Source organism: Saccostrea echinata, unplaced genomic scaffold (assembly GCF_033153115.1).
Source record: "Saccostrea echinata isolate AGI-Se365-2 ecotype Australia unplaced genomic scaffold, CSIRO_AGI_Sech_v1 ptg000033l, whole genome shotgun sequence".
Classification (NCBI taxonomy): Eukaryota; Metazoa; Mollusca; class Bivalvia; order Ostreida; family Ostreidae; genus Saccostrea; species Saccostrea echinata.
The window spans coordinates 22,243,869-22,259,139 of NW_026889782.1; the positions used below are offsets into that span (position 1 = coordinate 22,243,869).

The following is a 15,271-nucleotide window of genomic DNA, read 5'->3' on the forward strand; positions in this document are numbered from 1 at the left end:
TAAGTTATGACCTTGAATTTTGGTAAGAGTTAAATCCCTGTTTTTTATTTATTTCATTAAAAAGATAAATTTAAAAAAAAACTTATCTCGTAAAAAAATCGTTTTCAATTGTCATTCTATTTCTTATAATTCAATGCATCTTTCCACGACAATATTTATTGATATTATTTGAACTTTTATTTTTTTTTTTTAAGTCGCTTGTCCCCAAGATTTCAATACAATCTTTGTTAATTAATTACTTCCCAGTTAATTACATTTTTGAAACTTTCTCTTGGTAAATCCTATTTTACTGTAAAATGCTTTATATTAATATCAGTGTATTGTGTACAGTGATGGACAATTAAGGAAAGAGAATTTTGTCCAATTAGGGATGGAAAACCTTAAGGGTAAGAGCAAAATAAAAGTATAAAAAATATAAACACCAGTGACAAGTATCGGACTATCCTATAATGAATTGATGTTAAGTTCTGGGTGTAGGAAATCTGAAGAAGTTTGAGACAATCAATGGGGCTCTTATGGAGAAACACGATGCAAGTAGTACCTTACCCAGTTCCCGTCCCTATATATAAGAGACAAATTATATACTGTGTAGTATACCCTTAGCCGTCTTAATAATCATTCCAGTCATTATCTCAGACAGAGTAAAAGGAAAACCTGTATATCTCTTGTAAGAGTCTGATCATACACGATACATAAGAAATATCTTTAAACTCTTCTCAAGAACAACTAAGCCATTAGGAATGTACAAGCAAGTTTGTTCAAATTATGACCCCCAGGGGATGGGGGAGGCACAACAGAGGGTCAAAGGTTTGCATAAGAATATATAGGAATCCTCTTGAAAAAAAAATCTTCTGCTCAAGAACAGCAAAGCCATGATTAGTAATGTAGAAAAAAAAGAAGGACGTCACAAAAATGTTTTAATTATACAGCGCATGCGTTAGAAAATGGTCGGTCAGAAATTTTGAGAGAAGATTTTTGTGCACTTAACCGTGATAAATCTTGTTTTGGTGGCATTAGGATAGCAGTGTGTCACAATATGTCGGAGGATACGATTATCTTCAGACGGTTTCACACCTAAACCGGGCAGTAAGTCAGCCAAAACAGGAAGGGTGGTCAATTAATGGCGGGCACGTTGAGAGAGGCACATTCATAAATTATTATTCGAACACTGCAGCCTGCACGGGTAGATCAACTCATGATTCGAATCAACGACCTTGACACCAAACTCTCGAAAATCGACAAAATAAGTGAAGATTTGACTTTTTTATGCAATCGCACTGAAAATATCCAGACTAGAGTCGGTAATCTGGAGAAGTTTAACGGTAACTTGGGGAACTCGATGGGGGAAATCAAGAAATCTCAGATGTGCCTTAAATGCGATGTTGAGGAAACGGTGAAGGAAATTAAGGAATTGTAGTAATAGTAAGATCCATGTTATGAGAAATCTTCGTTATGAAGAATGGGCGGAGCGGAGTTCATTCTTTATGACGAAGATTTCGCTTAATATGACCTTACTGACTTAGAACAGAACCCCAGCCAATCAAATCAATGATTCAAAAATAAACTCCTTCAATGATTGTGTCATAATCGTGTTATGCCTGAATTGGCCGCCCCTTCTTTCTGTAGGACTCCAAAGTGCGATGGGACTCCATGCAAAGTCCGATGGTAACGCCAAAGTCCCATGGTCTGCGCCAAACCCCGATGGTTTGACACGCCAAAGTCCGATGGTGCGGAAAATTAACCAATCGACGTTTATGACATCATAGTACTTTTGCCCCAAATTGCAATGCCGCGCCACGCCAAGGTCCGATGGTTTATAGATAAATAAAAAGGAATATTAAATATTTGATCGCGTGATAGGTTCACTGAAATACACCAAAATTTAATTCTACTACAAGCCCTATTTTCTTGAGTGGTCGGGAGGCTAACCCTTATCTTTGGGATGAGTGCGAGACAAACCCTAATCGCTCGAAAAATGTGCAACAACTAACCTAATTATATTGTTGGGAGAGAGACTAGCCCTAATCAGTTGAATAGTGTGCGAGTACAAACACTAAATCTATCGGTTGGGTGCGAAGCTATCCCATAATCAGAAAAAAAGTGTACTTGGACTTACCCTTATCCGTCGAGTTGTGAGAGAGCGAGGACTAACCCTAGTCCCCCCCCCCCCCTGACGAAAAAAGAACTTTAAATCGAGACAACGCGGGTCTCTGATATACATAACGACAATTGTATTTTTCTGTATGTGCTGAAATGTGTGCAAAAAAAAAAAAAATAAGTATTCAGAAAGGCGACAAAAAATTAGGAATTGGCTGAATAAGTGGGTTATGTTCTAAGTTAGTGAATGAACAATTACAAGGCAAAATTACAGATCTGCAGGTAAGAAGTATGAGGACAATTTGCTCTTTTTTGGACTGGCAGGGTACCGTGGAAATGGCAAGAAGAACTGTACAAACCTCATCAATGAATTCTGTGAAGCGCAACTGAATATCTTTGGAATGAAGGCGAACATTGAGCGTGCTCACAGGATCAGAAGATATCTCAACAACAAAACAAGACCTATTGTTGTTAAATTCTCCAACTTCAGGATCAGGGAAAGTGTCAGGACATCTGCATACAAACTTAAAAATACAAACTACAGTGTACGGGAACAATTCCCCAGAGAAATTGTCGAGAGGCTCAATGCCCGTTCTGCAGATGGCGTTATGAAAAAATAGACGAGCAGTGATGAAATACGACAAACTTTACATCGATGGTGAACTGTACAAAGGAGAGACGAGGGACACTGAGGCTGGCAGAGATGAACACGAAGATGACGAGCCCGTGGAGATACTTACGCAGGGTGTTGGAAATTGAGGAGGTAGACCCAGGGGCAATCTGAAAATGATTTTTTGAAAATTACCAGCTGGAACATAAACGGAGGGTTTTCTTCTAAATTTAGTGATAACAATTTTCGATGCTATATTCCCTCGAATGACATCATCCTTCTAATGGAATGCTGGATTGAAAAAGGAGTTTTCTATTCACGTTGAAGGATTTATAGCTTTGTTTTTACCCGAAACTTGTCAAAATCAAAATAAGGAAGTGGTTGCGTTATTCTAATTCATAAAAATATAAGCAATATGTATCTTTTCTTGAAAATACCTATGACACTATAAAATGTGGCTTAAGCTTGATAAAAATGTTTATTACAAAGCTCTGAAGATATGTATTTAGCCTGTGTATATATACCACCAAGCAGGTCAACCTTCTACCAAACTCATGATTGTGATATATATTTAATGATCTCGAAAACCAAATTGTTGATTATATGAATTTTGGGAAAGTCATGTTGATTGGTGACACTAGTGCAAGAACAGCAAACGCAGAATTTCATAGTGCATGATATATTTCATGATGATGTTTGAAAGATATAAGTGAATTTTATTTTATGGTTTAGATACACATATTCAAAGTAGAAAGAACCCTGATATGGTCGTCAATAATTTCGGTAACAGACTATTTTCTTTATATAAAAGAACAGGACTAAGAATTTTAAATGGGCGTCATAACTTGGGTATGGACAAAGATAATTATACATTTGTTGGACCAAGGAGACCAAAGGGCATGAGTGTTGTAGATTGTCATAACTACCAATGATGTATTTTCACAAAATGATCAGTTCGTTGTTGCAAATTTTAGTATGTATTCTAATCATGCGCCTCTTCATATTAGATTGAAATCAAAAGAAATAAAATTTGTAATTTAACTGTGCATGGTGATATAGTGAAAATCAGTTGTCTTCGCAATTCGTCTGGAACCAGGACATGTTTTATCAAGCCCGGTCAGCTTCTATTGAGAATTCTGAAGATGTTGTATCAAGCCTCCAAAAACCTCGTGGGAGTCGCAATCTAGTATTGACGAATCGATCGATTTGTTTACATCACGTTTGACTGACCTTATGCGACCCTGTTTTGAAATTAAAGGGGACTGGACACAGTTGCATTGTTTGCATTTTAAATTTCTATGCTTATTCAAAAAACTTAACCAGTTAAATGAATTGAACTTACATGAATAATCTTATAATTCAATAACAACGACATTCCAGGGATAGACATTAACTTTCAGATTCACTTGCCCTTCGGGCAAGTGATCTCAAACTTTGACTTGTCCGAATGCAAAATTTGGTTGCCCAAAATTAGGAAAGAACTTCAGAAGAAAATTATTAATTACTGTAAACGTTATGAGAAGAAAAATGTGACCAAATACACTACTGTCAATTTGGCAAGTTGAGCTACCTGAAAAATGTCGATGCATGCTGCATTTGTACATAAATGTATACCGCTGTACTTGTAAATTTAACCTGTTAACACACACTGCCATGCAACAATAACCCTCCATTTCCTTTTAATAAAATTCATATTTTTAAAAATTATTTTCGGCAGGCTTCTTATGAGATTCGTGATTTTCAGAGACAACAGTGCAGCAACGCTTAAGGAAGATAGTTGCTGCGAAACATGCATCTTATCTTGATCAAGATACATCGTGTTACACTATAATTATATTCTAAGCAGGGATGGAGTAATTGAAAAAGTAATTGTAATTGACCGTAATTAATTACATTTTTTGAAGTAATTGGAAGTAATTTGTAATTGAACATTTTTTTTCAATTACTTGTAATTTAATTAATTACACTGAAAAAATACCATGTAATTTCAATTACTTTTTCAATAACATTCAATTACTTTATATAACACACATTCATGATATATTGTCACCACTACCTCCCCATTCTACTGTTTTTAATTTTACTGTAAAACATATTCTCAATCCTTCAATTATACAAAATCTTAAGTTAATGTTTACGAGCAAATAAATGATGGACTTCATAATATATATATATATATCCAGAAGTTATGTCACAACTGCAATAACATTTTAAGTATTGAAATTTACTAACACAGTTTAATATATTTATATCCCTTTCAAGCTTTGTTTTATTTGTTTTGACTTAAAAATTTCATTCAATTATATTGTGACGGTTTCGGTTTTTATTGAATATTTAATTTGTCTTTATTAGCATATTTAGTGCCTTAAATTACCTTTATACATTTTCCGATAGTTACCCCTGATGTTCAAAGTCCCATATTTGTAACTTTATTTGTTTTCACATGTGCTCAAGTTAAATTTACCTCCATATTGGCTGTCATTCCGAACTTATTTTGTATCCTGACTCTTCATTGGTTGACAGATAGTACTTTGAACATATCAGAAGTCATTTTAGATATTCACATTACTATTTCAAAGCTACTTAGTTGTTGAAATTTAAACTTTCTTCTTATTTCAAGGTGTTGATCATAATCTAGGAATCTCAGAACCTGGGTTGAATAAAACAGGACCAGTTATTGTACCTTTACATAGTTAGTGGGCTTGGTCTGTTCCTTAGTATTACTTAGTAGAGTTTAAAGATAATTTTGCATACTTTGGGGCAGATTGAGTACACTTTGCGGCCATAGACAAACTGGTTCCCGTTACAATATTATATTTTTCTTTTAATATTAAGATAAATACAACGAATGTTTAGTCTATCGCCGCACGACAAGAATGTTACCTATGACATTACTTTTTTGCACGCCTTTTAGTTCATCCGCATATCCTGCATGTTTCTTTTGACAATGATTTTTCATATTTACTGCCATTTTGCTATTAACTGTCTTTATTTAAGAAATGAATTTCATTTTTGAAGATTCATGAGGACATGAACTACGACGCTTCACGCCGGCATATTTTACGAAGCGCGTTTAATTTTCAAAATTAAATGCATTTCTTATATTTACATTATTTTTTCTGATGATTTGCCACAAATAACGCCATTCAATTGTCATTTTTAAAGCAAAACAGTTTGCACTATAGTTTTGACGTCAAGTAAGTATTATGACGTAACAATGGAGATATTCATGCTCATCCATGGTAGTTCATGAGAAAATGAACTGTAATCTATTTTGTACAGAATCATAAGGGAAATTTACTGGAAATGTAAATATTAAGAAATGAATTTAATTTTTGAAGATTCATGAGGTACATGAACTACAACGCTTCACGCCGGCATATTTATCATGAAGCGCGTTATATTTACATTATTTTTCTGATGAGTTACCACAAATTTCACCATTCAAGTGTCATTTTTAAAGCAAAACAGTTTGCACTATAGTTTTGACGTCAAGTACGGTATTATGACGTAACAATGGAGATATTCATGCTCATCCAAGGTAGTTCATGAGAAAATGAACAGCATTCTAATTTGCAAAGAATCTTAAGAAAAAATATTTGGAAATGTAAATATTGCGCAATACTTCAGTAAAATAAAGCTTATTTACTCTTTTAAAGCATCTATTTTTACATAATTTATAAAAAAAATTAACAAATTAAGGAAAAAATATTTTCAGTTGTAGTATTAAAACTACTTGATTCATACCTTTTTGTGTAAATCTTTTGTATTATCAGATTCAAAGTAGGTTTCATAGAGAAACGTCAAAACGATGTCGGTACATTCGACTGCAAAGAAGACTTCATAAGTAATTGATTAAATATTTCAAAACCAGCGTCAAATAGTTAATTCCTTTTTTTTTATATAATTCTTTTCATTAAAAAGGAAGAAAATTTTATCAATTGAAATCGGCCACTAAACATCACCAAAATTGAAAATCGGCACGGAAATGGAAAAATTAACCTTTAAATCTTTCTGCATGTTAAAATATGTAAAATTCAAAGTATGAGATTAATTAAGTACATTTTTTAAATTTGCAATACCTGGTAAAAAAAAAAAAAAAGACCATTTTTTACTGTTTTTTTTTTTCTTCTGTAATATATGTCCCCCCTCCGTGAAACAGAAATAACTTTGGTATGAATTTGTGAAATAATAATCCATTTGACCTGTAAAAAGGAATTTTTGTTTCAGTGAAAGGGGGGGGGATATTTTTCTTTTTCCGTTGACTTTTATTGTGAAAATACAAGTTTTAGCAGAATTATAGAGTTATCTCTCTTTGTTTTCCCTGATAAGTATTGTTTTATGAAAATTCATATTGTTAATATCTATATAAATATGAAAAATCATTCAAATGTGTAGGCGGGAGGATAATACTATCGTTCGCATTTCGTAACATACACGTAACTTTTGTATGTGGACCCTTGCAGTTTATTGTTCATTTACCATGACGAAATCTGCTTGATTTTTAATTACCGGAAACTTCGTTTGTTTTTGTTTAAGGCTGTACTGGTATATCTTGTTTTTTGAGATACGCAATAAGCTATAAATAAAAGCCATGCGTAACACACTTAATCTCCTATTTGTATGATATAAGTAACGTGCACTACTCAAGATCTTGCATCCATGTTTGTTTCTAGTCGTATATACAAGATCAACGATTTTTTTCGAGTAGGATGTACAGAAAAAAAAATATTTTTAAGCTGTTATATAAGTAAATTGACTTCGTTTACCTTTTATCTAACATAAAGTTTAAATAAGATAAATATATATAAAGAATTTATAAAAGGATGAAAAATCGATAAAGCTCATAACTAACTATGTAGGTATAAATGTAATGCCAGAGAATTTTTTATGTATTTGCTGAGAGAAAATGAAAATAAATATCCCATGTTTGATAAAATACGATTATAAATCTAAATATTTTAATATAAGAATAGCAAAAAGAGTTTTAATGACAATTATTTACTTTTGTGGTGTCCATGAACGTGAAAATTACTCTTTACTTAATATCATTTTAAGGTAGAACCTCTAAAGGATAGGTTTCGTCAAAGCATTTTCAATATCATTTATTAGAAGTTGATTATCATTTAAATAAAATTAAAAGCATATTGTAAAGAATATACCGCAGCCTGTGTAACTTGAAACTCCTGTCATATTTAGAATAGATAACACCAACTTATGAAAAAAAATTGTATGTAATTATAATATAAATTTTACAAATGTACAACTTTTTGGAAAATTTCTAGACTCGTGCGTGGAATTACGTCACACAGTGAGCACTACTTTTACCGTTATCGTTATTGTTTTGCACACGGTGTATGTACATCATATTATTACCACTGGGATTATTAATATTTAGTGTGTTTTAAATGGATTTATTATTCTATCAAGTTAACAGTACCTATAACAGGCGATAAGTACATTATGAATGTATTATTTTAAACGTTTTAGTATATAGAACGGGGTTTGTTTGTTGTTTAACGTCCTTCTCGAGAATTTTTCACTCATATGGAGACGCCACCACTTGCCGGTGGAGGGCTGCAAATTTTATCCTATGGTCGACACTTAGGGCTATTGAGCAGTGAGGGATCTTTTTTGTGCCAACAACTATTGCAACACGGGACCTCGGTTTATACAGTCTCATCCGAAGAACTGGTCTCCACGTCCCGCAGTGGATTCGAACCCGCGACTTAAGGATCAACTCCCTACTCCACGACTCTAGAGCAGACGTTCTAACCACTGCGCCACACGGGCGACTAGAACGGGGTAAAATAATCGGAAATGAAAATGGTTAAGGGCCTATAGGTGGAAAAGGGTAAAAAAAAATCATTGGAATGCCACAATTATACAAATTATACAATGAGGCAAGTCCCTGGGGTCATTCCACTCGATCTTTGGAACCGGAAATAATAAAATAGCTTTCATTAGATCAAAAGCCCCGAAGTCATCGTTGTATTATAACACACTAAATAGGATATATGGGGTCATGACCCCCCAGAGGTCATTCCCAACCCCTAAAACTTCAAATGATCATATACATTGTATCTTGAAAATGGTTGAAAACTCTCCCCTTAACCATATATAATATTGTCCCTTGAGTCATTATGCATTAAATGGTATAAAGGTTATGACCCCTTGATCTCATCCTCATCCTAAAACTGGAAATGATCACAATATGACCTGCGTCAAAAGTGTGTTAGTGATAATCTGCTTGACATTTTATTCAGGCCCCCCTAGGGTCAGTCCACCCTCCTAGAATTAGAAAATGAAAATCATTCAAAGACCCGCCATTATAATTTGTGTACATGTACATTTTTGTATTATTCACAATTTATTTTATACCAAAACAAGTTATAAATAATTTGTATAAATAAACAAGCCTGGGGCTGGGAAGGGGGAAAAGGGGAAGGAGTTATGTCTGCATGGTCTTAAATGTTGAAAACTCCTAAAATTTGTGAATATTAACCTAGTCGTTTCCCACTTGTCATCATTATTTACTGATCTTCCCACAACATACCTGTGTCTTTATTAAAACAATAGATCATGGACTTTTTTTTGGTCATATGCCTAGCTTTCCCTTGAATCAGGAATGTTGATATAAATATTTTAAGAATGATTAAGAATTAAAACAGGTCTTGCACAATCTCTTAAAATTGATTAAGTGCTGTAGTTGAATAAGCTATACTGGTATAGCTTGGTTTTGCTATTCAAAACACTTTGATTTAGCTATTTAATCATACTTTTTTTAATGTACATTTTTATCAATATAGATAAAAGTTGCACTATGTTGACATGGGAATAAAGTTTAAATTTTCAGCTTTGAGTTTTCTGAAAACAATGCATGAAGGAAAATTGCTTTTCAAAAATGTCTCCTGAGAATTTGCTATCACAGATATATATTTTGCATGGGGCTATATACCTGGAGTTTTCTCTCTCTCTCTCTCTCTCTCTCTCTCTCTCATCTACTTGAGTCAAAGTGGAATTATAAGACATTTTTTTTTAATTGATGACTTTTTAGGATTTTACACTAATTCATACTGCAGCAAGAATGTTATCCCTCTCAGAAAAAAAATAAGTTTACTCACTATCTTGTCTTTGTTCTATATCTATAATTACAAAAGGACACAGCCAGAAGTCTTTTAACATGGTTTATTACAAATTTCATATGGAACTCCTATTAATTTGCTCAAGATCAGTATTTTTAGTAGGCAGAAATGAACTCGATCAATTATGCTTGAAAAGTACTCACTGTGAACAATCACCTGACTTGTTGAAGACAGGTAAACATACCCCTCAGGGTATAATAATCATACAAAGGCCTGTACAAACCTTCTTGCATAATCATCATTATCTTAGTTAAAATGAGAAGAAACACACTAGAGGTGTGATGAAATATTTAGAAACACAAAGAGTTTTATTTCTCATGCAAAATATTCTTTCTTGTGTAAAACAATTGTTCACATGAAGGGCCAAACCTTCTTTAAGGGGAGATAAGAATGAGTGAAAATTTAATGTTATTTCAAAAATCTTCTGAAGAAGAACCACTGGGCCAGAAAAGTTAAAAATTATGTGAAACTTCATTACTTAGTGTAAATTCAACTTTGTCCAAATCATGACCTTCAGGGGTAGGGTGCGGCCACAATAGGGGATCAAAGTTTTGTAAAATGGGAATGTACAGTAAAACACACTTATAACAAAGTGCTTGGGGCGGACGATTTTGCTTTGTTATAAGTGTAATTGCTTATATCCATTAAGTTTACAATATATTTTAAAGTTAAGGGGAATGAAAATCGCTTTGCTGTAAGACTTTAGTGTCAATTCATTATAGGCTTGTTTCGCTATAAGATTGCTTTACTGTATAAGAAAAAAATTCCTTCTCAAGAACCACTAGGCAAAAAAAGTTTAATCTTATGTGAAAGTTTCATTACATAATGTGGAAACAAATTTGTTCTTTCAAAACTACTCCTCCTACAGATTTGATGCAACAAGTAGACTATACTAGTCTACATATTGTTTTCGTCAGTTTTCTTCTTCAATCAAATTTTGTCCGAACCTTAACTTGACAACCCTTTGACATTAAGACTTCAAACTTGAAACATGGAGAGGTGGTATGGAATTGGGGTTGAGGCCATCAAACATTTTTTACCTTGACCTTTTGATTAGGTCAAGGTCAATCTTTACATACAAATATAGTCATGGCTATAACCTGAGAACCCTTTGACATTAGGATTTCAAATTTGTAACATAAAAAAAAACATTTACAAAAGATGCACTGCACTAAAATTTTGACCTTGACTCCTTTCTTTATTCAAGGTCAAATTGAGAAAAACACCTCCAAACCATGACTTAAGAACCTTTTGACATTAAAACTCCTATCTTGGAACATGGAAAGGTGATATGGAGAAAGGGTGCATGCAAACAAAATTTTTTACCTTGTTTTTATGCCCCGCCATGAATATGGCTGGTGCATATAGTGTCTGTCATGTCCGTCTTCCGTCCTTTCATCCTTCCGCCTGTCTTTCTGTCATGCTTTGCGTTTAGTTCTGTTTAAAGCTCAGTTTCAAAGAAACTATCGATAGATATTGATGAGAGCTGTGTAACTGCATCCACATTTTTTGACCTTGACCTTTCCTTTGACCTTGACCTCACTTTTCTTAAATTAGTGTTTAGCTAAGTTTTAATGAAATCATTCAAGATATTTTTATCAAACTTCATATGCTGATACATACTAATGAGAGCTATTCAACTGCATCAACATTTTTTGACATTGACATTTCCTTTGACCTTGACCTCACTTTTCTTAAGTTAGTGTTTAGCTCAGTTTTAAAGATACCATTCAAGAAAGTGTAATCAAACTTCATATGTTGATACATACTGATGTTAGCTATTCAACTGAATCAACATTTTTTGACCTTGACCTTTCCTTTGACCTTGACCTCACTTTTCTTAAATTAGTGTTTAGCTCAGTTTTAAAGAAATCATTTAAGATATTTAAATCAAACTTCATATGCTGATACATACTAATGAGAGCTATTCAGCTGCATCAACATTTTTTTAAATTGACCTCACTTTTCTTAAATTTGTGTCAAAATTCATGTGGGAATATACACTTAATTAGGTCACCGAAATATTGCTGAGATATTGCCGACTCGGGATTAAACAATAAAATTCAATCATAATCAATCCAAAAGATGATTAGCTGTTGTGTAAAATGTAGGAGGACTTCTGGGAACCAGGGTCTTTTTGTATAAAAACATCATTTTTCGACCCCCATTTGACCCCATAGGGTGAAAATGAACATTCCGAAACCTTATTGCACAACTGCAGGACACCACCAACCACCTCCCAAAAGATGCTTAGGCTACTGTGTAAAATGTAAGAAGAGTTCAGGGAACCAGGTGCTTTTTGCATAAAAAACGTAATTTTTCGACCCCCATTTGACCCCTAGGGTGAAAATGAAAATTCCGATACCTTACTGCACATCTACATGACACCACCAACCATCTCCCAAAAGATGTTTATGCTACTGTGTAAAAATGTAAGAAGAGTTCAGGGAACTAGGGGCTTTTTGCATAAAAAAACGTAATTTTTCGACCCCCATTTGACCCCCCAGGGTGAAAATAAAAATTGAAACCTAACTGCACATCTTCAGGACACCACCAACCACCCCCCAAAAGATGCTTAGGCTACTGTGTAAAATGTAAGAGGAGTTCAGGGAACCAGGGGCTTTTTGCATATAAAACTAAATTTTTCGACCCCTATTTGACCCCAAGGGTGAAAAATGAAAATACCGAAACCTTACTGCACATCTACATGACACCATGCACCAACCATCTTCCAAAAGATGATTAGGCTACCGTGTAAAATGTAAGAGTTTAGGGAACCAGGGGCTTTTTGCATAAAAACGTAATTTTTCGACCCCCATTTGACCCCCAGGGTGAAAATGAAAATTCTGAAACCTTACTGCTCATCTACATGACATCACCAATGACATCACCAACCATCTCCCACAAGGACCAGGCAGAAAAAAATATTTTTCAAATTTCATCATTTTTTTCTGATTTTATTCACCGAGAAATAGCAATTTTACTCAAAATTATATAAATTTTTTTTTATATAAGATAAAGCCCCTTAGTATGATTTATTAGCAAATGCTCTCAATATTTTTCAAGGAATTTTGATTTCTCAACATTTATTTTTAAAATATTTTTTTTTCAAAATCCTGCAAACGTGGCGCATTGGAAAATGTGTTTTGTCCTATTACAATGTATAGAGAACCGTGACCATGCAAGGTTGAACAATAAGTGCTGGAAAGAAAAAGATTCCTGTCGGTGTAGTGTTAATATGTTTCAGTTATATATTTACCGTATTTTATCGTTAAATGGTGGGGCCCCATTATCAGTGACAATTCTCGAAGGAAATCGTCAATCTCCCTCACAGACTTGTCGTTCATTCCTCTCTCAGACACCTCTGCGATGGGCTCACGTCAAGATTTTTGACATATCGTAAAAACATGACATTCCAATGATTATTTCAAATTAAACTAATAGTTCTAGATATATTTAGTAAATATCTACCTTAAAAGAGAAACATTAGTGCAGACATTTAATTATGATAAACAAACGCACTTTTTCTCGAGTTCATCACTGTGATATACGCGAGCCAACGACAGAGGTGAATGTATGAGCCGATGGTAGAGAGTGGGGAATCGTTGCAAACAAACAAATACGTAACTTTTTAACACCTCATCCGGTTAATATTTTTCCTCAATACATTTAGAAAAAAAAAACTATTAGAAAAGGTCTGGCCTTGTGAAGGATACCAATAAGTCTCCCAAGTGAGTGGCTTAAAAATATAAAACATGGATCAAGTTCTGATCACATTTATAGGATTTTATTTTTCTTCTTTCAGAGGAATATGAAAGGCAAAGAGTTTCAGGCCCTTTGTGCTGTGATACTTTTGTTGTCAAATTGTCCCCTTGCTGGAGGTATATTTACCATTTAATAACATGAACTTTACTTCTAAAAATATGTTGAATCTTCTGCAATTTCATAACTTGGAAAGAGGCGAGCTTTCCTTATTGTATACAGCTAGTCAGCTGCCCGATCACTTATCCCTTCACAATGAAGTTCAAACTATAATGGTTCTTTACAGGAATAAATCCCCTGTTTATTTGCATGACTGGGGTTCTTGGTGTAGGAAGCGTTGCATTGGCAGTGCTTCCGCTCCTTGGATTCACATCTTCTGGGATAGCAGCAGGATCCATTGCTGCAAAAATGATGTCGGCTTCGGCAGTAGCTAGTGGTGGGGGTGTTGTCGGGGGTGGAATGGTTTCTTATTTGCAATCTGTGGCAACAGGCGGGATATCGGGATCCGTACTCACCGCTGTTGGGAAGGCATTTGCTTTTTGTACATCAGGAGGAATGTTATAAAAAAAAAAACCCTTGTATTAAGTCTAATTTGAAAATCTACGAATTGTAAATGTGATTTAAAAAAACGCTTCTATTCTTGACGTTTTAAGTTATCCCGTTTAGCATATTAAATTTGTCCATCTCTATCCTGTTTTGTGTATGTAGTTGTTGAGCATAAAAATAAATTGCTTATGAATTGCACAATATTTTTTCGTTTGTTTGATGTTGTAGCTTAACGCAGCCACTGTTAAGGCGTACTATAGAGAAATCAACGGAAAGTAGAAGTGCAAAAAACGGGACATTTTTAAAATGAATTTATTTTTGTTATGCTGTTCTATTATCACATGACTTGAATACTTATTGAAATAACATAGAATACCCCACTCTGTATTGAATTAAGATGGTCCCATCATTGGACAGTCACGTGATAAATGCATATAATATGTACTGCATGGAGGTCAAAATCAAATTTCAATATCGCAAAAGCATACACAATGTACCCTAGTTCAATCGAAAATTGAAGTGATTAATTTTTCTGCATATTTTGTGCTTTCTGGAAAGTGCTACTGCTATAAATAGAATTCGCATTTTACTGGTTAAAAAAAAACGAGGGCGCTTTTGGTTGACGTTCGGCAGAAATCAGGGCGCACTTGAAAAGTAAAAAAAAACTTCATTGAACTTTAAATTTAAATTTTAACATCCATTTCATGTATTATGTTCCTATGAAATAGGAAAGGAAAATATTTTCCCTACAGTGTGTTATGAATTCCTAAAAAAATAACTTGAAACATGGCTAGATGGGTCATTTGGTACAAAATGTTACATTTTTAAACACGTTTTTCTAAAAATTTGCTTTCTCTGGGTCATCTCTCCATTATTTTAAAAAGACATCTGTGTGCATTTGTATTCAAAGAAACGAACAAACATTTGTAAAAAAAATGGAGAGAAGACCCAGAGATTATAAAAAAGAACTTTTTCCAAAAAAAAAATACCAATGTGTAAATGCGTTGCTTCTTTGTCATTTTAAATTCCAAAGGGTTCGTGTAGAGATGTTATGAGTCCAGTCCACAGAGTATCTAATGGCTCCTCACTTGTATCTTTTGGTCCTTTATCT

At 34.0% G+C, this 15,271-nt stretch overlaps 1 protein-coding gene across 1 annotated transcript; it reads left to right on the forward strand.

The window, feature by feature from the left end:
- Positions 1-13,628: 13,628 nt before the first annotated feature.
- Positions 13,629-14,356, forward strand: LOC133198763 (interferon alpha-inducible protein 27-like protein 2B). The gene is made up of 2 exons (XM_061334764.1): positions 13,629-13,733; positions 13,901-14,356. Exons 1-2 carry the CDS (start codon positions 13,664-13,666, stop codon positions 14,176-14,178), a joined length of 348 nt encoding a protein of 115 aa, XP_061190748.1. The 5' UTR covers positions 13,629-13,663; the 3' UTR covers positions 14,179-14,356.
- Positions 14,357-15,271: the final 915 nt, after the last annotated feature.

What these genes read in the sequence shown, in the direction of transcription:
- LOC133198763 (XM_061334764.1), top strand. Translation starts at nt 13,664, where the DNA reads ATGAAAGGCAAAGAGTTTCAGGCCCTTTGTGCTGTGATACTTTTGTTG. An exon ending in AAATTGTCCCCTTGCTGGAG is followed by an intron (nt 13,734 to 13,900) that starts GTATATTTACCA and finishes GGTTCTTTACAG; the next exon opens with GAATAAATCCCCTGTTTATT.